Genomic DNA, 24877 nt, shown 5'->3' with positions numbered 1-24877 from the left:
GATGAATGATTGAGTTTTCCAGGCAATGGGAACAGACTATGCAAAATCTCAGAGACCACAAGAAGTGGTGTGACTCTGTAACTGACAAAAGACTCTTATGGAAAGTGTTAGGAGTTTAAGAAATGAGAGTGGAGAGGTTAGCAGGTAGGATGATTGTGCACAGCTGAGCAAGTTGTGTACTGGACAGCTCCAGAGGATGCCAGTCTTAGAAACCATGATGTGGATGGTGCCCCCTACAATTGTACAAGCTGGAGGTCTGCAGGCAGGGCTCACATCATGCAAGAACTTGTAGGCCATAGGAAGAGTTTTGGACTTTATTCCCAGAGCAATGGGGAGCCATGGAAGGATTTTAACAATTTGTGATAGAGCTAATTTTCATTTATAATGCCCCAAAGCAGCACTGTCCAATATAACTTTCCAGGAAGATGAAAATGTTCTATTTCTACACTTTCCAATATGGTAGCCACCAACCACTTGAAACAGCACAGCATGCCTGAGAAACTAAATTTGAAATGTTAATTCATTTAAGCAGCCATAATAGCCAGATGTAGCTAGTGGCACCATGTTGGTTGGGACAGTGCCAAAGGATCTGACCTTACTGGACAAGGTCCTGTCATGCTTAACCCATACTGGCTATGCATACTGGGCAGGTCTACTGGAGATGCCACCTCTTGCTGGGTGGTGACCTCAACCTCCCCTTCATGCAGGGCCTTGGTTCACACTGAGGCCTAGGGTGCAACTGGGACTGTGGTTTGGGAACTGGGCCTCATGAGGATGGAGCTGAGGGGCTGTACCCCCACCCCATTCACTGCTCCTGAGCCCTTAAGGACTCCTCCCTTGCCTGCCAGCGTCTTTTTCCCCTGTACCCCCTGGAGTTGCTGACCGGGTTTTTTGTCCTGCAGAAGGGATAGCCTTCTCTCCACCCTGCCCGGCTCACTTCTAATTTGTTTCCCCACAGCAGAAATCAACGAGGAAGCTACCTCAGCCCTGCCCTGTGGCATGAACCGTAGTGTGGAGATAGTGTCTGCGGTGGGGATTAGGGGGTGTGGACTTTGGCTTCTGTTTCACAGGGAGCCAGACTTGGCTGGGGGTGGGAGGAGGCTCAGAGGGCTCAGGGCCAGCCTGTGTATCCTATCTGCAGTGCCTGGGCCTCCACACCTGGCTTCATCAGCCCAATGGCACGAGGGCCACACACACAAGCCAGCTTGCTTATTCAAGTTCGTCCACTTGCCCTACAAACGGCCACACTCTGTTCACCCCTCTGGCCTAGAGGTCCGCTTGCCCAGTAACTGCACAGTCTACCTTTGGGAAGCTGGATCCAGGGAAGATCCTACTGAGGCCCTGCAAGCAGGCTCGGAGCCATTTGGACAGGAACAGTAGAGGTGTGGCCTGGAAGGGGAGCCAGGGGCTCGAGTGGACTCATCCCACTGGCCCCCTAGACTCCTCATCCATGGGGAGAGGCAAAGCTGGAAGGCCTCAGATCACCCTGCTAAAGCCAGAGCTGGGGTCCCAGTTGCCAAGCCGGGGAAGGGGCCTGCAGGGCTGCTGGGTGAGCTCCTCTCTTCTCTCCCTTTGCACTTGGGTTCAGGGGAGAATTAGGGCCCGAATGGTGGCGGGCAGAGGAGAAGGGAGGAGGGTCACAGTGATAAGGGGAGGGGGCTTATCCTAAGCAAGAGGGATTCCAGGCTGTCGGTGCTGTTCACTGTGGCCTCCCTGTCCACCCAGAATCCCTGAAAACACACACACACACACACACACACACACACACACCCCTAGACAAAATTCTAGGGATTGGGGATGGTTAAAACCTCTGCTACCCTCCTTCCCCAGGGCTCAGTAGGGCCAAAGAAGGGGCATTTGACACCCATAGGTGAGCCATTACCTGCTGTGGGTACCCACAGTTTTAATAAAAATCACCACAGCTGCCAGAGCAGGAGTTCACTCCCAAACCACATGCAGGCCACTGTGCTGAGTCCCCGGCATGGCTCACCTCGATGACCACTCACACTGTCACCGTGAGGAGGATGAACATCATCCCCATTTTGCAGATGAGAAAACTGAGGCACAGAGAAGGTAGTGTCTTGACCGAGGTTGCACAGCCAATGGGAATGGTGTCCAAATTTGAACCTCCAGAGTGTATGCTTTCAATGACTAGAATGTGCACCCTCTGGACAACAAATGTAAATTGCTTAGCTCAGTGCCTGGCATACAGGAAGTGCTGAATAATTGTTAGTTCTTGTTATTGTTATCCATAATAAGACAGGCAGTGGCATCCACCTCTTGGAAATTCTGGGCCTCAGTTGTCTCATCTGTAAAATGGGGAGGTGTTACTACATTCCTCATGGGCCTGGGGAGAGTGGGTCTTACCCAGGCCCCTGCATGCCTGCACACCCAGTGTGCAACGGGAAGCTCACTCCTGTACCCTCCTATTGCAGTACGCTACTTCCTGAAGAATAAGGTCAGCCCTGATTTGTGCAATGAGGACGGACTCACAGCCCTACACCAGGTAAGGCTGGGCTCGTTGGGGCTCCCGGGCTCCCTGCTCCTCACCTGGACAGGTACCCTGTTTCTTGGCACTTTCCTGCTCAGAACTCTCAGGGAGGAGGGAATGAGGGAGGGAGGAGGAGCTGCAGCTGGCCCATCTGAAAGGCTCTTGTCTACTTTGGAGACACGCGTGTCTGTTACTGCCATCCTACAGAGCCCTGTGTGCGCGCAGACGCGCCTGCACATGCAGGCTCTGTTGACAGGGAGCCTTTGTTCACTGCACCCCTCCTGCCCATGAAAGCAAGTGTGTTTGGAGCTTGACAGTGTACGAAGCACATTCACACTTAATCAGGACATCCCATCCACCCTGGTGACAGAGGCAGTTGGCGGGACTTATGTGACCTGCCCAAGGTCACATGATCTTGATTTATGGCCTTGAGCCATGTGCTATCATGACATGTCCTTTCCAAGGCAGAGGGATGGGTCCAGTCCTCCTTGCTGGGGACGGCTGCTCCGGCTGTCACCTTTCACATGGATGCTGCTACAGCCTCGTAACTGGTCCCCAGCATTCAGTCTGGCTCTGCCATAATTCTGTCTCCACACAGCAGCCATGGGGATGCTGAAGCCAAAACTCTCTTCGTGTTACTCAAAGTTCTCTGATGTCTTCCTATAATGGAGGGGATAAAAACAAACTCTGCCACAGTGCACAAGGCCCCACGAGGCGGGGCTCGCACCTGATCTTCCAAGCCTCCTGGCTCTCAGGGCCCCAGCCACCCAACTTCTCAGGTCCTTGGACCCACTGCGCTCCTCCCCACCACACTTCCCACAGCACTTGGTGCTTTCACCCATTAGCTGCCCTCCACAGCAAGAGCTTCAGAGCTGTGCTGTGACGGACATACCCTTTGTCTTCGGAAGGCCCTCTTCCTTTGTAATTAGTCATTGTAGCCATTGATGTCATCATTTGATGCTGACTTCTCCCCTACTCAGACGCTGAGCTGCCCGAGGGCACAGCCCATGCCTCTTGCTTATGGGTGTGTCCTAGCATCTTTCCCCATGCTGGCATACAGCAGGTACTCAATATGTGCATGCTGAATTAATGCGTGAACACATCAAAGCCTCCCTGTGCCCGAGTTTCTAAGTAGATGGACTTGAGTGAGAGGCCAGGCAGCTAGAACCCTGGGCTGGTGAGGGCCTCTCCACCTCCATGCAAGGGCCGGGGTGGGATGGACAGAGACTGGCCATGCCCTGCCCACAGGCCCCAGGGGCAGGTCCCTGTGTGTCCTCTTGACTTCTCTCTCACAGGGCCTCAGGCATCCACTCTCATGCAGCTGCCTCAGTACCCTGTCTCCATCTGCCCTTGGAAACTCCCAGACTCCCAGCTCCATGAACTCTAGAGGGCCTGGGACTCCACCAGGGAGCGGAGAGCAGGTGGCTGCTGTAGCTTGCCCTGAAGTGGAGACCCAAATGCCAATTTCCAAGGCTGGGTAGCACCCACCAGCCATGGGCATGAGGACCAAATGTGTAGGCTACTTCCTACTGCGTGCCAGAAAGGTGAGGATGTCAGGACTGAGAGTCAGACTTGTGGCCCAGAACTGTCACCCACTAGCTGTGTGACTGTGGGAAAGTTACTGAAGCTCTCTGTGCCTCAGTTTCCTCATCTCTAAAAGAGGGATAACAAGTACCCATCTCATTGGGTGGTTGTGAGGATTAAATGAACACACGTAAAACTCCTTTAAGCAGTGCTCAATACTGGATAAATATTATCTATTATTATTTATTAAAAGATTATTATTAAAATGTATCATGTGACCACTTATCTGCAAATTACTTCAGTTATATATTTCATTTTGATCCTTACAACAAACCTCAGAAATATCATCCCCAGGCCGGGCATGGTGGCTCATGCCTGTAATCCCGGCACTTTGGGAGGCCAAGGCAGGCAGATCACCTGAGGTCAGGAGTTCAAGACCAGCCTGGCCAACATGGCAAAACCCTGTCTTTACTAAAAATACAAAAATTAGCCAGGTGTGGTGGCGGGTGTTTGTAATCCCAGCTACTAGGGAGGCTGAGGTATAGAGATTTGCTTGAACCTGGGAAGCAGAGGTTGTAGTGAGCCAAGATCATGCCACTGCCTTCTAGCCTGGGTGACAGAGTGAGACGCTGTCTCAAAAAAAAAAAAAAAAAAAAAATTATCATCCCTATTTTATGACTGAGGAAACTGAGGCAGCCTATTCAATAGAACTTTCTACAATGATGGAAATGTTCTGTGTTTCTGCAGTGCACAGTACAATAGCCACCAGCCACATGCAGATCTCCAGCACTCGAAATGTGGCTGATGTGACTGAGGAAATGGATTTTGAATTTTATTTAATTTTACTGGATTTAAAGAAACAGTGGCTGTCGTATTATACCATGCAGCTTGGGGAGGTGAAATCTTGTCGAAGGCCAAACAGTGATTGAGTGTTGAAGCCAGGATTTGAAACAAGGTAGTCTTAACTGCTCTGTGGACACCACAGCTGCAATTCTCTGAGCCCCAGGTCTCCCCTTGAGTTGCCATCCCTATGCAATGAACTCTCGAGTGGTGCCCTTTTTTTAGCTTGGGGTTCCCGCCACCTCACATAGTGCTTCTTCCTTGTTGGTCACATTGCTTTCTCAGGACCAGTTTCTCCTGTGGGTTCCTAGGCCCCTGGGGATGCATGGTCAGGGAGGCGGGAACTCACCAGGCTCCGAGTTTAGCTGCATGAAGCTCATGGCTGACCAGCTGAAACCCACACCCCACCCCAACCACCACCTTTGCCTTGGGCCCCATGTTGAGATCCCTTTCAGGGAGACATCCACCCTCATCAGCCTGTGGGCTTCCATTTATTTTTTCAACAAGTACCTATTGTGTACCTACTCCATGCCAGGTATCTTCTGGGGACAGGGCCCCAGAAGTAAGTTAGGCAGAGTCCCTGCTCTCAGAATTCAGAGTGTGCTGTGGCCACAGGCACATAAATCATAATAGAGGTAATGCAGTGTGGTCAGCCCTTGCACAGAGGCAGCTTAAAGCTGGGAACCGAAGACTTGACCCAAAGGGGAACTGAGAAAGGCTTCTAAGAGGAAGGGATATCTGAGTTGGGTCTTGAAGGATGAGTAGGAGTTTGCTAGCTAGAAAAGGGTAAGGCAGAACATTCAAAGCCAAGGGAATAGCATGTGCAAAGCCTTGAGAAAGGGGCTCAGCATTTCAAGTTTGGAGTCTAGAGGGTTCCGTGTGGCACAATTAGAGTGCAGGAAGCCTCAGGGAGAGGTGCAGGTGGTGAGACTGAGAAGGTTAAGAACAGGGCCTTTGGAGTTAGACTGCTTGGATTTCAATTCATTTCTTACTCCGTGTGACATTGTGCCACCAGGTCTCCTTGAGCCAGTTTCCCCATCTATAAAAGGGGCCATTTCCCCATCTGTTAAAAGAGCAATCCTCCTTTTTTTTGAAGATTAAATGAGGCAATGCATGGCCAAAGCTTAGCAAGCTGCTTGACTCTTGTAAGCCCTCAAAAAGTATTTGACATTGTTATTGACAATGTGATGTGACATGTTATTACTGTTGTTGCCGGGGCTGTTGTTATTGTTATCACTGCTATTGTCACTGTTGCTCCAGTGCAACAAAGGAGATGGGGGCACATTAAGAAGAACTGCCCATGCCTGGCAAAGGAGTGTGGATTTTCTTCTCTTGGCAACAGGGAGCCCTCAGAGGTTTGTAAATGCAGAGCAACATGATTAGATTAATGAAGAAGCTCTCTCTGGTCGAGGGTGTTAGGAAGGGGAGTGACAGGGAGGTAGAGAGAGATGATGAGATTTCATCCAGGGCAGAGGGTGGGGACAGCGATTTAGGAGATGTGCGATTCATACCTGGTGATAGATTGAAGGTGGGAAGGGAGGAGGTGGGAGGAGGTGGGAGGAGGCGACTGACTGCCAGGTACCATTTCCCACCTCAGCCACCGCAGAGGAGGAGGCCCGCCCACTCCACCAGCTACCACCTACTCCATGTGCGCCCCTGCACCCAGCCCCCAACGCAGCCCTTACTCAGGCTGGGTCTCCCAGGTATAGACTGGTCCAGCCCCTGGACATTGTCTCACAAGACTCTGCCATTCTGGGCACACAGTCCCCTCCTGCTTCAACCTGAGGCTTCCACTCCACCCTCTATGTTTCCTGCAGTCTCCAGGGGTTGGATTTCTGGCCCTCTTGCCCCTGACCCCAGGGGCTTCTCAGTGGCATCTCCCAGTGAAGGCCTGGAGATGTTCACCTTCCACCACAGCCTCGCTTTGTTGCCTTTGGCGCCCTCTGCCGGCCGCGCCGTGCTGCTGCGTGGTTCTCCCGCCCACCTGAGGCAGCACCCAGCCGCTACAGAGTCTTTCCCTGCCTGTCCGGAGAGATGTCCTCAGACCTAGCCACCGTCCCCCCGCTCCCCCCCCCGCCCCGCAAAGACTGGCTGGCGCAGAAAGAACCTGGGTCTCTGGTGCCATCTGTGCAAACGGCTGCTCCTTTCCCACATGTCCTGGCGCTGAGCCCTGGCTTCCCTGGGGATAGGGGTGGGGCTGTGGTGCCACCCCAACCCACGCCTACACCAACGCCCACACCCACCTGGGGCCGTGGGCTTCTACAGCTGCTCCTGCTCCTTCTGCTGGCATCTGGACTCTTCTCTCTATCCCCGTGGTCGTTTCTGGAGGCCAGGCCACCATCATCTCTTAGCCGGGTGACTTCAACACAGCTCCTCGCTGTCCCCTCCCAACGTGCACACATGTGTGTGGGCGTGCACGCGCACACACACAATCTGTTCTCCACGTGCAATCAGAGGAGCTGTTGTTTTTAAAAGCAAGTCTGATCCTGCTCCCCTTCTTAGCGTAACTCAGTGTCTCCCATTGCACTGAGGACCAAGTCCCAAGCCCTTATCTGGATGGGCAGGGCTGAGCCTTTGAGCCCTGCTGTGTCCCCTGCTAGCTTCCGCAGAAGTCACCTCTAGGGAAGAGTTTCCTCCTGCAGTCTGTAAAGTGGCTCCCTGTCTTTCTCCTCTCTCCCGGCCTCTCCCACCCTGGCGCCTAGCTTGACACCCCTCTGTCTCCCTGGGATCTTTTCCTCCCTATCCCTGGAGTCTGGGGGCTACCTGTGTTGGAGCCTGTGTTCTCTCTAGGAGGCTGCAGGCTGCTGGCCCTTCCCCCTTTTTTTTTTTTTTTTTTTTTTTTTTTTTTGAGGCGGAGTCTTGCTCTGTCGCCCAGGCTGGAGTGCAGTGGCACGATCTCCACTCACTGCAAGCTCCGCCTCCCGGGTTCACACCATTCTCCTGCCTCAGCCTCCCGTGTAGCTGGGACTACAGGCGCCCGCCACTGCGCCCGGCTCATTTTTTTAAACGTATTTTTAGTAGAGACGGGGTTTCACCGTGTTAGCCAGGATGGTCTCGATCTCCTGACCTCGTGATCCACCCGTCTCGGCCTCCCAAAGTGCTGGGATTACAGGCGTGAGGCACCGCGCCCGGCCGGCCCTTCCCTCTTACCCGGACTGCCCGGTGCGCAATCCTGCAGCATACAGGCAGGAGCACAAACGTGGCTGTCTCCTCGCAGGGGCTATCAGGACCCCGTGGAACGCTCACGTGGAGCTGGATTCTTTCGAGGGGAGTCTTGGTTACTTGAAGGCTTCCCCGAGATCTGAGCTACTGGGTCAGAGGTTCCTAAGTCAGAGGTTTCAAGCTATGATCTTGAAACCACTTTCGAGGCCACTGCTGGGAAAGGGGACACCTCCCCCCTCCCCACCCCGCAACACACACACACCCCTGCCTCAACCCAAGCAATCCTGCTTGGATTTACTGGTCATCTAAGTGAGAGTTCTCCATACAATTTTGTTTGGAGAAAGCCTTCTGGGATTAAAAAAAAGTTTTAAAATCTCATTCAAAATTTTGTCCCATTTCAGTGATACTTGCAAAGCACGTTATAGCTGACAGAGTGTTTTTTACCTGTATATTTTTATCTTATATATTATTTACTTCATTTTTGCTCACAAGGAGACTAAGGCCCAGAGAGGTTAAGTGGCTTGCTCAAGGTCAAGGGCAATGCTTACAGTGTGAACATCATGGAGCTGGATTCAAACTTAGGCCTTCCACAGTCTTCCTCATGGCCTCCAGGGGGAACCTGGCATGTCCTGACCAGGGCCCAGGGTCCTGCCTGGAGCTGACTCTGCCTGTGTGTCCCTCCCAGTGCTGCATCGACAACTTTGAGGAAATTGTCAAGCTGCTCCTCTCCCATGGTGCCAACGTGAACGCCAAGGATAACGAGCTGTGGACACCCCTCCATGCTGCAGCCACCTGCGGCCACATCAACCTGGTGAAGATCCTCGTTCAGTAGTACGTGCCCCTCCCTGCCCCAGAGCAGCCTCCCTCCACCTCGTGTCTTTTTCCAACTTCCTTCCTTCTCCCCTCACTTCCTCCCTTCCTTCTTTCTTCCCTCCCTCCCTCCTTTCTTCCTTCTTCCCTCCCTTCCTCCCTTCCTTCTTTCTTCCCTCCCTCCATTTCTTCTTTCTTCCCTCTCTCCCTTCCTCCCTTCTTTTTTCCTTCCCCCCCTCCCTTTCCTTTTTCTTCCCTCACTTCCTCCCTTCCTTCTTTCTTCCCTCTCTTCCTTTTTTCTTCTCTCCCTTCCTCCCTTCCTTCTTCCCTCCCTTCCTCCCTTTCTTCTTTCTTCCCTCCCTTCCTTCTTTCTTCCCTTCCTCCCTCCTTTCCTTCTTTCTTCCTCCCTCCCTTCCTTTCTTCTTTCCTCCCTCCCTTCCTCCCTTTCTTCTTTCTTCCCCCCTTCCTCCTCTCCTCTTTTTCCTCCATCTCTCCCTTCCTTTCTTTTCCCTACCTGCCTCCCTCCCTTCCTTCCTTCTTTCTTCCCTTCCTCCTTCCCTCCTTTTTTGCTTTTCTTTCTTCCTCTCCTCTTTTTTTCTCTCTCTCTGTCACTCTTTCTCAGTATCTCTTAGTGCTTGTCACTTTCTTTCTCCTCACATCCTCTCTTCATCTCTCTCTCTCTCTGCTTCTACCTCTTGCCCTCTCCTCCCCTCAGTTCCCCCTTACTCTCCCCATCTCTGTGTGCCTGTTATTTTCTTCTTCTGTCTCTGTCTGTCCTTCACTCTTGGTCTTGCTCTGTATTTTCCAGTCTCTTTTTGTTTTCTCTCTTCTCCTTTCATGCTCTCTTTCTCCCCAATTTTTTTTAATGATAAAACACATATAACATAAAATACCGCCTTACCCATTTTAAGTGTGCAGGTTAGTGGTGTTAAGTACATTCATACTGTTGTGCAGCCATCACCCCCTCCATCTTCAGAACGACTTTCATCTTGCAAAACTGAAACTGTGTACCTATTAAACAGTAATTCCCATTCCCTGCCCACCCCTGGTTCCTGGCAACCACCATTCTACTTTCTGTCTTTATGAATTTGACTACCGTAAGCACTTTATGGAAGTGGATTCGGAAAGGCCGGACGCGGTGGTTCACGCTTGTCATTTCAGCATTTTGGGAGGCTGAGGCAGGCGGATCACCTGAGGTCAGGAGTTCGAGACCAGCCTGACCAACATGGTGAAGTCCCATCTCTGCTAAAAATACAAAATTAGCTGGGTATGGTGGCGCATGCCTGTAATCCCAGCTACTTGGCAGGCCCAGGCAGGAGAATCACTTGAACCCAGGAGATGGAGGTTGCAATGAGCTGAGATCACGCCATTGCACTCCAGCTTGGGCAACAAGAGCAAGACTCCACCTCAAAAAATAAATAAATAAATAAATAAATAAATAAATAAATAAATAGTGGATTCAGCTGGGCATAGTGGCTCACGTCTGTAATCCCAGCTACTCGGGAGGCTGAGGCAAGAGAATCGCTTGAATCCAGGAGACTGAGGTTGCAGTGAGCCGAGATTGTACCACTGCAACCCAGCCTGGGCGATGGAGTGAGACTCCATCTCAAAAAAACAAGAAGTGGATTCATATAGTATTTGTCTTTTTTTGACTGGCATATTTCACTTAGCATAATGTCCTCAAGGTTCATCTATGTTGTAGTATGTGTCCGAGTTTCCTTCCTTTTTAAGGCTGAATGTACTCCGTTGTATGTCTATACCATGTTTCATTTATGCATCTGTTTGTTGATGGACACCTGGGTTGCCTCCATGTTTTAGTTATTGTGAATCATGCTGTGATGAACATGGGTGTACAAATATCTCTTGAAACCCTGATTCCAGTTCCTTTGGTTATACACCCAGAAGTGGAATTGCTGGATCGTATGGTAATGCTATTTTAAATTTTTTAAGGAGCTGCTATACTGTTTTCCACAACATTTTACATTCCCACCAACAGTACACAAGGGTTCTAGTTTATCCATATCCTTGCCAACACTTATTATTTTCTGCTTGTTCTTTTTTGTTATTAGCCATACTAGTAGGTGTGAGGTGGTCTCTCACTGTGGTTTTGATTTGTATTTTTCTATTGATGAGTGATGTTGAGCATCTTTTCATGTGCCCATTGTCCATCTGTATATCTTCTTTGGAGAAATGTCTATTCAAGTCCTTTGTCCATGTTTGAATTGGGTTGGGTTTTTGTCATTGAATTTTAGGATTTCTCTATGTATTCTGGAGATGAATCCCTTATCAGATAGATGTAATGTTTTCTCCCATTCTATGGGTTGTCTTTTTAACTCTGTTGGTTGTGGCTTTTGCTGCACAAAATTTTTAAATTTTCACAACGTCCAATTTATCTACTTTTCCTTTTGTTGCCTGTGCCTTTGATGTCATATCCAAGAAATCACTGCCAAATCCACTGTCGTGGAGCTTTTGTTCTATGTTTTCTCCTAAGAGTTTTACAGTTTTAAGTCTTTCATTTAGGTCATGGATCCAGTTTGATTTAAATCTTATATATGATATTGGGTAAGGACCTACTTCATTCTTTTGCATATGGATATCCAATTTTCCTACGCCATCTGTTGGAAAGATGATTGGTCTTTTCTCCATTGAATGGCCTTGGTACCCTGTCTGAAATCATTTAACTGTATATGTGAGGGTTTGTTTCTGGACTCTATTCTATTTTATTGATCTGTATATTTGTCTTTATGCCAGTCCCACACTGTTTTGATGCTAGAGTTTTGGAGTTTGTTTTGAAATCAGGAAATGTGAGTCCGCCAGCTTCGTTCTTCTTTTTCAGGGTTATGTTGGCTATTCAGGTTCCTTGAGATTCCCTATGAATTTTAGAATAAGCTATTCTAGTCTGCAAAAAAAATCACTGAAGAGCTGGGCGTGGTGGTTGACACCTGTAATCCCAGCACTTTGGGAGGCCGAGGTGGACAGACCACTTGAGGCCAGGAGTTCGAGACCAGCCTGGCCAACATAGTGAAGCCCTGTGTCTCCTAAAAATTAAAAAATTAGCTGGGCGTGGTGGTGCATGCCTGTAATCCCAGCTACTCAGGAGGCTTAGGCAGGAGAATTGCTTGAACCTGAGAGGCAGAGGTTGCAGTGAGCTGAGTTCGAGCCACTACATACCAGCCTGGGTGATGGAGCAAGACCTTGTCTCAAAACAACAACAATAACAACAACAACAACAAAATCATTGTGATTCTTAAAAGTAATAGCAAGAACCACAATTACTTTTGCACCAACCTAAATAATAATTGGTATTACCCAGAGTTAGGCACTGGGCACACAGGGATGCAGAAGTCCTGGGGAGCCAGGAAGAAAGCCAGGGGGTTTAAGTACCAGAGTTGAGATAGAGCCAGACCAGGGGACTGATCATCTGAGGGCAGGGAGTCAGAGAGAGTGGCCAAGGGCAGGTAGCCTTTTGCACTGGTCTTGGCAGAGCAGCAGGAGCCCATCGTTGGCTCCCGCGGGGATGGAGATGACAGTACTGCTGCCCCAGCTCAGAGAGCTGGATGAACTTGCTCTGGGGCCTACAAGAGCTCAGAGAAGTCACAGTGGAGGGCTGTTAGGCCACAGGACTGGATGGTGGCCCATGCCTACATCTCTGATGGGAACCTGAGTATGGTTAATTCTGCTAGGAGCTTCAGGCAGTCACAGCCTGATCAGTGATGGTGCCAAGAGGACACGGAAAGTGGTGCCAGCCTGGGTCAGTGGGTCCCAAAGCTGATCGGTATTACAATCACCTGGGGCATGGGTTTAAAACACAGATTCCCATGCCCTAACCCAAGGACTTTTTCAGGAGGGCTGGAGTGAAGCCCACCCAAAATGCTGCATTTTATTCCCATGGTCCGCAGGTAGTTCTGCCACAGGGCATCCAGGGCCATTCTCAGGAACCACTGGCCCAAAGGGCAAATTCTTCCAGGGAGTCCCAAGTCTCCATTCTTCTACCTCTGTCCTATCAGCCTTTTGAGTAGGGACTTGGAGGAGGTGGAATGTAACTGAGGGTGTTTCTGCATATGGGCAAAAAATGAAATAGAACATGGAGAAGTAAAAAGAACTAATATGAGAAGTTTAAGTCTGGACTCTACTGTATCCAAGCTGTGTGACCTTAGACAAGTGACCGAACCTGTCTGAGTCTTTTTGTTGTTGTTGTTGTTTAGACTGAGTCTTGCTCTATCGCCCAGGCTGGAGTGCAGTGGCGTGATCTTGGCTCACTGCAACCTCCGCCTCCCGGGTTCAAGCAATTCTTATGTCTCAGCCTCCTGAATAGCTGGGATTACAGGCTCCCACCACCACACCCCGTTAATTTTTGTGTTTGTAGTAGAGACAGGGTTTCACTATGTTGGCTAGGCTGGTCTCGAACTCCTGACCTCAGATGATCCACCCCCCTCGGCCTCCCAAAGTGCTGGAATTACAGGCGTGAGCCACTGTGCCCAGTCATGTCTGAGTCTTTGTTTCCCCTTGCATGAGATGGGGCCAACAATATTAACCTGAGCTATTATGAGGGTTAAATAAAAGGATGCCTGCAAAAGGGGCTTAGATCAGGCTTGGCTCTAAGCAAGTGCCTGGTAAGTGATGCTGCTGCCATTCATGCGATTTTTATTATTGTCACCAGGAGGACTTTTATATCTGTCCCTAAGTCCCTGCCTGCTGGTTCAACAGAGTGAAAGGCTTAGGGAGGTCTCCTGGGATAGCTGTCCTGGGACTTTGGTCTCTTCCCACCTAGGGCCCTGGGATCCTGCAGCCGTCGTGCTCTTGGATTGTGTGTCAAGCAGATCCAAGGATCATCTTGCTGGGGTACACCTTGGTAGGGTTTTGAGTGCCGGGTTGTACAGTAGGATTGCAGGTGAGAGGCCAGAGGGCAGAGGCAGCTAGACCAATCCTAGCCACACCTACTTGGCCCTCACCCTGCCTCTTTCTCTGCAGTGGGGCCGACTTGCTTGCTGTCAACTCAGATGGGAACATGCCATATGACCTCTGCGAGGATGAACCCACCCTGGATGTCATCGAGACCTGCATGGCATACCAGGGTAAGGGAGGGCAGCCCGCTATGAAGTGAGCACAGCACAGAGTTGCAGAGAGCGTCTCTTAAATCAGTACAGGCGAACAGATTAGCTACTCATCGGCCCGCCTTGTGCGCCGCGCTCGGTGAATAGGATGGGTCCTCATTCGTATCCTTATCTCTGTGATTGTCAAGAGCAGGACGTGAGAGGACCCTGGAAAATGTGCTGCGCAGAAGGGAGGTATTGATCTCATTTGTGTCACCCACACACGCAGATGGCCGCAGCTGGACTTGTCTTCATCAGCTGTGACAATTTGATTCAATAAACATTCACCGTAAAGATATATTTCTATGTGGGACAATAATAAAGTCAAGAACACTGGAGGGTGCCTGCTCTGTGCCAGGCACCACACTGGCTGCCAGGGGCCCAGATAAACAAGATGTGGGCTGTTCTTAACTCACAAATGAGGTTCAGAGAGGAAACAAATGCAGCAATGAGAGACCTGCGTGCCCCCAGCACCCCACAGACAGGCCTCTGAAGTGCCACCTCCTTGGAAATATGTCACACACCCCAGATCCTCAGCTGCAGCTGCAGTCTTGCCCTGGCCCTGCCCTCGTGTCCCCCACAGAGCCACAGTAACCATGATTGAATCTCCTGTTCCCTGCACCCAGCTCTTCCTATTCATCTCCCATGGAGATTCTTAACCATTTTTTGTGCCAATCTGGTGACTCTATGGACCCCTTCTCAGAATAATGTTTTTATTTTTTTGAGATGGAGTCTTGCTGTATCCCCCAGGCTGGAGTGCAATGGCACAATCTCAGCTCACTGCACCCTCTGCCTCCCAGGTTCAAGTGATTCACTTGCCTCAGCCTCCCAAGTAGCTGGGATTACAGGCGTGCGCCATCATGCCCAGCTAATTTTTGTATTTTTAGTAGAGCAGGGTTTCACCATGTTGGCCAGGCTGGTCTCGAACTCCTGACCTCAGGTGATCTGCCTGCCTCAGCCTCCCAAAGTGTTGAGATTACAGGCGTGAGCCCCCGTGCCTGTCTGGAATAATGTTTTTAAATAGTTATAAAATTATAGGATTATAAAGGAAGCCAATTATATTAAAGCATAACTACCAAAATATTTTTCAATGTGTTAGATAGAAACTTCATTAATTCATTAAACAATAAGATAACAGGATATGAAAATAGCTATAGTATCTGTTGGTAACAAAGTCACAAGCACTGCTAGCACTACTGTGGGTTTTGCTTACATTCTAATGGTAGGGAATGCTAAATTTCATTTAAAGCTTAGTCAAAATAAACATGTGATTTTATTTCCTCCTTTTGTAGACCTCTCCTGAACTCGATCGAAGAGTGCTTAGTCTAATGCATCTTTTTACGGAGCGTGTCATCCTCTCGTTAAATACTATTCGTAGCTGTCAGTAACACACTTTTAAGACAGGAATGGGATTCGGGCTATACAATGTCTCTCTGTGCCCCCTACCTCAACTGACTCAGCTCTCCACTTGAAAGTAATACATTCATTTATTCAGTCGTTCTGCAACTAAAATTGATTGAGCATTGTGCCAGGTGCTACAGACACAACTGTGGTTAAGACGAAGGAAACTAACAGAGACCCTGGTCAGATAGGGCGGTCAGTAGAGGCCAGTTTAGGAGATGATCCAGTCCAGGACCTAAAGAACAAGACAGAGGCAGCCATCTGAGCAGTTGGAGGTGTGTAGGTGGATGGTAGGGACTTTCGGGTAGAAGAACAGCATATGCAAAGCAGCTGACATGAATCCAGTGCCTAGTGGGTGCCAGGCAGGAATGCCCTTGCTCTGTGGGCCAGTGCATGGTGCCTATGCTCATCAGGCCTGAAGACAAAGATCTATGGGCATGTCTGCATGCCCCCTTGACTGGCGTACCCTAGGGTACAAGAACCATGCCTCCTCATCTGCCTTCCCCTCCCCTCTGGGGTCCTAGGCCTGAGGGTGCTAAATAAATCCCCTCTTTCCCACTGCAGGCATCACCCAAGAGAAAATCAATGAGATGCGGGCAGCTCCTGAGCAGCAGATGATTGCGGACATCCACTGCATGATTGCAGCAGGCCAGGACCTGGACTGGATAGATGCCCAGGGTGCCACACTGGTGAGGAGATGGGCCAGTGCCAAAACCAAAACCAGCTAGGTCCAAAGTGGGCCAGCAACTGGTGGGAACCAACCCTGTACCCTTGGGGTCTGTCTGTGACCTTGGACCTCCTCGAGAATCCTTTTGGGCCAGGATTGCCCCTGGATAGGGAGGGTCAGCAGAGCAGGGCTCAGCTTCTTTGAGAACCTGGCCTGTCTCTGGGCTGGGCTTGGTGGCTCACACCTGTAGTCCCAGCTACTTGGGAGGCTGAGGGAGGATCACATGCGCCCGGGAATTTGAGTTTGGGCTGTGATTGCACCAGTGCACTCTAGCCTGGGTGACAGAGCAAGACTTTGTCTTTAATAAACAAACAAACAAAAAAGAATCCAGCCACTCTCAAGTGGGGCTTGGAGTTAGGAGCCTAGATGGGAGGCCTGGCTCCCACCTGTTCACCACCTGCTCTGTCTCCAAGATACTCCTTTACCCAAGGCTTCAGGTGTCCATCTTAAGCTCCTTATTTCCCTCTCCTCTAATGACCTCCTCTATTAAGGACTGGTGTCACCATTCACCCACTCACCCATGCTTTCTTGCTTTGCACTGTCCATTCCTCTGCCTTAGTGTCTCCTCTCCCACCCTAGCACCCACTGCCTTGCCTCATCAGCTCCTCTGTTATTACTGCAATAGCCTCTCCTTTGGGTTCCCTGACTTCCATCCATCCATCCATCGAACCATCCATCCATCCATCCATCCATCCATCCATCCATCCATCTATCCATCCATCCAGTCAACACACAGTTATGAGCATCTCCTCTGTGCCACATACTTTACTAGACCCTGGAGACAGAGAACAATGGGACCTTCTTCTCTCTCAAGTTTGCCTGGTTAACTCCACTCATCCTTGCAGCTCAAGTGTCAATGACTTAGGAAAACCTCCCTGGCCACTCCTCATAGGCTCTCAGAGCACACTGCAGGCTAATATTGGGAGGTCTACTTCTGCAGCCTGTAAATCAAAATTCAGAGCATGGCTGTGGCAGCCTACCCCGCTGATCGGGGTGCGGGTGCCCTGTCCCAGGCTTAGGTTCCATGCTGGTCATAAGCACTTAGCAGTCTCGGGATCTCAAGCTCACTAGGTAGGGCTCAGCAGTACCAGGTATCCTCACCGCCCCTCAGGCCTGACCTGGCAGCCTAGGTGTGATAAGTGGGCTTCTTCCACCTGCTTCCTGAGCTCTCACATCTGTTTTGTGCCCATTTCTATTACTTGGGTGCCTGCTTGAATTACCTGCTCAGCCTAGCACTCAAGAATGGGATCAGGTAGGAGGACTGACTGTTTCTGTCTGAAGTCAAGGTCAGGCTGCACTAGGGCATACCCACTCTTATTGCAGCTCTACTGGGGCTGTGACTGGGTCTTCAAGACAGAGGGATCTTCTCTTCCTGGGCTGGGGCTGGCCTCAGGGTGGCCCCACCCCCATGGACCAGGCACATACTAGGTCTCAGGTCTTCCCAGTAAAGTGGAGATCATAGTGTCTTCCTCATCTTCCTCACAGTGTTGTTAGGAGCATTAAATGAGATTCTGTGTGAAAGTGCTTAGCACAGTCTGTAAATTCTCAATGTATGTTAGCAATGACCATTATTTTTACTAATAATGCCACTATTCCACTCATACCTTTTAATTTCCAGCCAAGTATTGAGGTTTGTAATGTCGTACTGGCCAGCAGGTATCATTCTCTACAACTGGCAAGAATCAAACATTTATAAATCAGATAATTTATTTTCACATCATACCCTTGGTTTTTCAAGTTGGAAAACAAAACAAAACAAAAAACAAAGAAACAAAAACCATCCACTGACCAGAGCTTTAAGCAACTTTGTCCCAGGATGAGGGAGCATCTGACCATCAGGGCTGTATTTGGAAGGATCACTTCCTGAGGCCATGCCTTCTTTGTCCCTCTGACTCTCCGGCCCCAGACCTCAGGTCCGCTGAGGCTCTCTGGCTTCCTCCCAGCCAGTCTTCTGCTGACCACCTTGGATTCTCACTTCTATCTCTCATCTTGGCTGGACAGTTGATGTCTTTCTGCCTTATTTCCTTCTCCCTCATTCATTCTCATGGTCATCACTTAGGGCTTTCTAAGAATTTGAATCCCTTACTGAGTGTTCATTATGGGCTAAGCACTTTATGTATTTTGGGGGCAGATTGAACAAGCATGACAACTGAGGTCTGCCAGGCAGTGACTGAAGGCCTTGAATGGGATCACAGTCCCTTATTGGATGTATTATCTATTGCTCCATGACAAACTACCCCACAATGTAGCATCTTAAAACAATAATAAATATTTATTGTCTCATATGGTTTCTTTGGGTCAGAGAGTTAGGAACAGCTTAACTGGATGGCTCTGGCTTGGTGGCTGTCATGATATTGCAATCAAGATGTTGCAATATTGTTGAGACTACTGGGGCTGCAGTCTCATCTGAAGGCTTGACTGGTGCTGCAGGATCCACTTCCAAGGTGGCTCACTCACATGGCTGGCAAGTTAGTGCTGGCTGTTGGCAGGAGGCCTCAGTTTCTCACCTCTCCTTGAGGCTTAGGACCTCTCCTTGAGGCTTCTAGAGCGTCCTCACAACATAGTGGCTGCCTCCTTCTAGAGTAATTGATCCAAGACAATGTAAAGTAGAAGCAGCAATGCCTTTTATGCCCTAGCCTCAGAAATCACACATCGTCACTCACTTCACAATATCCTATTTGTTAGAAGTGAGTCACTCAATCTGGCCCACATTCAAGGTGAGAACAGTCGGGCTCCATCTTCTAAAGGAAGCTGTATCAAAGAATTTGTAGACATGTTTAAAAATCACCATATTGAACCTCAGAGACCCCTTCTTCAGGGCTCAGTGCACAGTAGGGGCTCAGTAAATGCTGTTGCTTTAACCACATGGATGCCAAGACCAACCACATGGGAGAAGAATTCAGCTCTCTACCTTTCTTTCTAGGTCCATATTTCAGACTTAATAATCCTCTGCAATGTGACTGGTATTTCCATCTCATTCTATTCCATTCTATTGGCCCCAAGGATGCTGTGGAGCTTGGGTGGGGGTAAGGGCTAGCCTACCTTCAATGTGGGACTGATCCCCTAGGGAATGCTTACTTCTTTCCTCTTCTCCAGCTGCACATAGCTGGAGCCAATGGATACCTGAGGGCAGCTGAGCTCCTCCTGGATCATGGAGTACGTGTGGATGTGAAGGACTGGGATGGCTGGGAGCCCCTGCACGCAGCTGCCTTCTGGGGACAGGTAGTTCTCACCCACAGGGCTGTGGGGGAAGCCGGCACAGGGCTAACCTGCTAACATCAAGTTTTTTGGGCTGGCAATTGGTTTCAAAGAACATAAGACTTTAAGGCTTAAGGTGTTGACTATAGCTCATATGTGGGATATGAAAAGGCCTAGGGAGTTTGCAAAAACATTGGACAAATTGTGTTCTTTTTTTAAATTATTATTATTATTCTTTTTTTAAATTTTTTGAGCAAGAGTCTTGCTCTGTTGCCCAGGCTGGTGGAGTGCAGTGGCGCAATCTCAGTTCACTGCAACCTCCGTTTCCTGGGTTCAAGCAATTCTCCTGCCTCAGCCTCCTGAGTAACTGGGATTACAGGCGTGTGCCACCATGCCCAGCTAATTTTTTTGTATTTTTAGTAGAGACGGGGTTTCACCATGTTGGTCAGGCTGGTCTCAAACTCCTGACCTCAGGTGATCTGCCCGCCTCAACCTCCCAAAGTGCTGGGATTACAGGCGTGAGCCACCGTGCCCGGCTGACAAGTTGTGTTCTAATAGGATGGTAATCAGATTTGCCAAATAAGAAAATTTCCAGCATTTTTGCCCCCAGTAGTTTCTCCATTTGTTTCCAGACACAAAACTCTGATTGTCACTTATACCTAGTCCCTCCTTAGATACCTGCCAGCTCTAGAGTTACAGCCAACTCTTTCTTCTCCCTCTTCTTGGTGTGGCCCAGGCATTGCATCTGTCTGGATTCCCCCCATGGCTCTAGCATGCAGGCCTTCCCTGGAAATCAACTTTGTCCCACCATTCTTTGGGTCACATCCTAAGAGGTCTTGGACACTCTCTCCACCTCCTAGGCTTTCTGAGCTCTGGGCAGGGGGACACTGAGCTTCTTCCTGTGTTTCAGATGCAGATGGCAGAGCTATTGGTGTCCCATGGAGCTAGTCTCAGTGCAAGGACATCCATGGATGAGATGCCAATAGGTGAGTCCAGCACAACAGCTGGTGTGCACAAATAGACAGTTATCAATTTTTTGATGGGTAGAGGGAGAAATAGATAAATATATGGTTGTATAGACTGATGGATTGGTGTATAGATAGACAGATGGATTAATTAATGGATGGTAGATGAATGGACAGATGGACAGATGAAGGGATAGATGGATAAATGGATGAATGGATGGATGAGAGGGGTACATGGGTAGATATTATGAGGTATGGTTGACTGGATGGGTGGGTGGGTGGATGGATGGATGAATAGATAGAGGAATAAGTGGATGAGTGGGTAAAGGATGAATCTGAATAGATGGCTCTTTCAGCAGTGGGTAGATAGCTGGATGAAGGGGTTAAGTAGAATAGATAGGAGTATGTAGCTTTCTTAGCATCTTTGCATAATTTATTGCTTGGGCTATGTGGGGTACCTGCTTATTTCCCTCACTACTTCTGTCAGTGAAGACTTGAGGACTCTTCTTGGAGACTATCAAAGAGGAACATGAATCCCTCGGTCATAGCTGGGAACCTTAGGAATTGTGACTGTGCCCAGAACCTGGGTTTCCCATTCTTATAATCCTCTAAGGTTTGGGTTGCAGCCCAGGAACTTAGGCTGGCATTGTTTGCTTCCCTCCCTGCATGCCCCAAAAGATGCTTGGAGTTTTCATTGGGTTGGGGTGGTAGCTCGTCTGGTCTGGAGCACCCTCTTGGGCCACAGGTCCTGGCCCTGTCCCCCACAACAGACTCCTCTGCCCCTTCAGACCTGTGTGAGGAGGAAGAGTTCAAGGTCCTGCTGCTGGAGCTAAAACACAAGCATGACGTGATCATGAAGTCACAGCTGAGGCACAAGTCATCCTTGAGCCGGAGGACATCCAGCGCAGGCAGCCGTGGGTGAGTCCAGGGCAGGGCAGCCAAGGGTCCCCATGCGTGCTCCTGCCTGTGGCGCCTGGGTGCAGCCTCCAGCACCCACTTTGTCCTCTCAGGAAGGTGGTGCGTCGAGCCAGCCTGTCGGACAGGACCAACCTGTACAGAAAGGAGTATGAGGGAGAGGCCATCCTGTGGCAGCAGCGGAGTGCAGCCGAGGATCAGCGGACCTCCACCTACAACGGGGACATCAGGGAGACCAGGACAGACCAAGAGAATAAGGACCCTGTGAGTGGCCTCACTCTCTGCCCCAGTGTCAGCCACTGCAATGGGAGGAGAACAGGGCCAAGCCTGGCCTTGCCTCTTCAACTGAGAGCCTTCAGAGGGAAGTAGCCAGGCACTGCCCTTAAACTAGCATATACAGTCTGATGGTGGTGGCTACTGTAGTTCAGCCAGCAGTTTCAGTCTGATGCTGGTGGCTGCTGTAGTTAAAGAGGTGATCAGGGAGCGTGTTAGAGGCTGAGCTGGGTGCTTTGGCACACAGGTGCGTCTCCTAATTGACAGGGGGTGAGTGTCCGCTATGTGCCTAGCTATGCTCCAGCACACCTAGCAGTAGGCTTCCCAGAAGAGAGCTTCAATAGGGCAGTCACCCAGGAGCTGAGGGAGCTACAACTTCTTTTTCAGGAAATATAACAAGATACTGAGAATTGTGTTTATCAGAACATGCTTTTTGAAAAATGGAGTAGGATCCTAGTAGGACCTCTGAGAAGCCTGCTCCTGTAGCAGCCAATGGTCCTTTAAGCTTTAAGCTGCTTTCCTAAGGGAACACACATTCATTTCTGGTGGTTGCTTTGAGAAATTTTCACAAACTGGATGGCTTAACATGGTGGAAATTTATTCTGTCTCCGTTCTGAAAGCCAGAAGTCTAAAATCAAGGTGACACAGCGTTGGTTCCCTCTGAGGGCTCTCAAGGAGATTCTGTTCCATAGCTCTGTGAGCTTCTGGTGGCTCAGGCATTCTTTGGCTTTTGCTAGCATGATTCTAGTCTCTGCTTCTATCGCCACATGACATTCTTCTTTGTGTGTGTGTGTGTGTATTTTCTCTTTTTATTTTTATTTTATTGGATTTTTTTTTTTTTTTTTTTGAGACAGGGTCTTGCTCTGTCACTCAGGCAATGGCATGATTATAGATCACTGAAGACTCCAACTCATGGGCTTAAGCGATCCTCCCACCTCAGCTTCCCAAGTAGCTGGGACTATAGGTGGGGGCCATCATGCCTGGCTAATTTTTAAATTTCTTGTAGAGATGAGGTCTTGCTATGTTGCCCAGGTTGGTCTCAAACTTAGCCTCAAGCAATCCTCCCACCTTGGCTTCCCAAAGTATCGAGATTACAGGTTTGAGCCACTGTACCTAGCCTGTTTTTTCCTCTTATAAGGACACCAGTCATTGGATTGGAGCCCATGCCAATCCAGTATGACCTAATCTTAATTTAATTTATTACACCTGCAAATACCTATTTCCAGATAAAGTCACATTTGGAGGTTCCAGGTAGACATGAATTTTTGAGGGACACTACTTAACCCAGAACCAACACACTCAGCATGGCTGCTTTATTGCTGAGTGGAGTGAACAAGTTTGGGGCTGGAGTGGAATTGCTGAGGATGAGGGAGAAGCTAACTGTACCAGAGGTGGTCTGCCATTTTTGTTCTTCCACCACACCATGAACAGATGAAAACATGCCTAGAGAGTTTAGCTTTGCTGGGATGCAATTGATTAGCTACCCAGCATGCCCACGTGTCTCAGAGGGACCCTGCTTCCCAGCATGAACAGTGAGGTCACCTACTGTCTGTCTCACCAGGAGGTGTGAAGGTGCCTGCCCAAGGGGAGGCCACATCAAAGCCACCAGCTGGTGATGGAAAGGGCACATAGGGAAGCTTTGTTCTGCCTGGCCCCTTAGTCTGAGGATTGGTGAGAAAAGAGACATAGATCAAGATCAAATCACATTTCAGATGTCTCCCAGCTGTGCTTTATTTATTTTTCCTTTGTGATTGTGGTGTAACTTAAGTATGGTAAAGCAGACAAACCTTTTTTTTTTTTTTTTTTTTTAATGATATGAAGCCTTGCATGTTACCCAGGCTGGAGTGCAGTGGTGTGATTTCAGCTCACTGCAACCTCTGCCTCACGGGTTCAAGTGATCCTCCTGCCTCAGCCTCCCCAGTAGTTGGGATTACTAGTGCCCACCACGACACCTGCTGGATTTTTGTATTTTTAGTAGAGATGGGGTTTCACCACGCTGGCCAGGCTGGTTTTGAAGTTCTGACCTCAAACAATCCGCCCACCTGGACCTCCCAAAGTCTGGGCTTACAGATGTGAGCCACCATGCCTGGCCAAGTAGACAAATCTTAAATGAGATTTTCAACAAACTTTTACAAATGTACACACTCAGATGAATTCATAGAGCATTTTCATCATCCATGTTCTCTCTCTGTCGTTTCCGCCACTCCAAATGTAGCCACTATCTAACTTTGAGTTCTAAAGATTAGTTTTATATATGCATATGAATAGACACTGTAGTTTGTCTTCTTTTATGTCTGGCTTTTTTAACATCTGTGAGAGTCACCCACGTTGTGGCATATAGCAGTAGTTCTGTTTTTGTTTTTTGTTTTTGTTTTTTTTTTGAGACAGGAGTTCACTCTGTTGTCTGGGCTGGAGTTCAGTGGTGTGATCCTAGCTCACTGCAGCCTTGACCTCTCGGGATCAAGTGATCCTTCCACCTCAGCCTCTTGGGTAGCTGGGACTATAGGTATGCACCAACATGCCTGGCTAATTAAAAAAAATTTTTTTGGCCGGGTGCCGTGGCTCATGCCTGTAATCCCAGACTTTGGAAGGCCAAGGCGGGTGGATCACAAGGTTAAGAGATTGAGACCGGCCAGGCGCGGTGGCTCAAGCCTGTAATCCCAGCACTTTGGGAGGCCGAGACGGGCGGATCACGAGGTCAGGAGATCAAGACCATCCTGGCTAACACGGTGAAACCCCGTCTCTACTAAAAAGTACAAAAAACTAGCCGGGCGAGGTGGCGGGCACCTGTAGTCCCAGCTACTCAGGAGGCTGAGGCAGGAGAATGGCGGGAACCCGGGAGGCGGAGCTTGCAGTGAGCTGAGATCTGGCCACTGCACCCCAGCCTGGGCGACAGAGCGAGACTCCGTCTCAAAAAAAAAAAAGAGATTGAGACCATCCTAGCCAACATGGTGAAACCCCGTCTCTACTAAAAATACAGAAATTAACTGGGCATAGTGGTGGGCACGTGTAATCCCAGCTACTCAGGAGGCTGAGGCAGGAGAATCCCTTGAACCCGGGAGGTGGAGGTTGCAGTGAGCCAAGATTGAGCCACCGCACTTCAGCCTGGGGACAGAGTGAGACTTTGTCTCAAAACAAAACAAAACAAAACAGAAAATTTTTTTTAGAGATAGAATCTTGCTATGTTACCCAGGCTGCTCTCAAACACCTGAACTCAAATGATCCTCATATCCCAGTCTCCCTGGCCTCATTCTGTTTTTTTTTTTTTTTTTTTTTTTTTTTTTTTTTTTTTTTTTTTTTTGAGATGAAGTCTCGCTCTGTCACCCAGGCTGGAGCACAGTGGCGCGATCTTGGCTCACTGCAAGCTCCGCCTCCCGGATTCACGCCATTCTCCTGCCTCAGCTTCCCTAGTAGTTGGGACTACAGGCGCCCGCCACCTCGCCCGGCTAATGTTTTGTATTTTTAGTAGAGACGGGGT

At 49.4% G+C, this 24877-nt stretch overlaps 1 protein-coding gene across 2 annotated transcripts in view; it reads left to right on the top strand.

The window, feature by feature from the left end:
• PPP1R16B (protein phosphatase 1 regulatory subunit 16B) overlaps positions 1-24877 on the top strand; it is a 121253-nt gene that overhangs the window by 83684 nt on the left and 12692 nt on the right. Inside the window, exons 3-10 of one of the 2 annotated variants that reach the window (XM_050807115.1) lie at positions 2436-2506; positions 8703-8848; positions 13799-13902; positions 15886-16010; positions 19145-19270; positions 20157-20232; positions 21000-21129; positions 21226-21390. In XM_050807115.1, the coding sequence (XP_050663072.1) occupies positions 2436-2506; positions 8703-8848; positions 13799-13902; positions 15886-16010; positions 19145-19270; positions 20157-20232; positions 21000-21129; positions 21226-21390 (943 nt within the window). Of the gene's footprint in view, positions 1-2435; positions 2507-8702; positions 8849-13798; positions 13903-15885; positions 16011-19144; positions 19271-20156; positions 20233-20999; positions 21130-21221; positions 21391-24877 lie in introns of both variants that reach the window. The other variant, XM_050807114.1, reaches the window with a different exon arrangement.

This window comes from Macaca thibetana, chromosome 10 (genome assembly GCF_024542745.1).
Source record: "Macaca thibetana thibetana isolate TM-01 chromosome 10, ASM2454274v1, whole genome shotgun sequence".
In the NCBI taxonomy this organism is placed as follows: Eukaryota; Metazoa; Chordata; class Mammalia; order Primates; family Cercopithecidae; genus Macaca; species Macaca thibetana.
The sequence above is the reverse complement of the archived record's forward strand: the minus strand, read 5'-3'. Positions and strand labels throughout refer to the sequence as shown.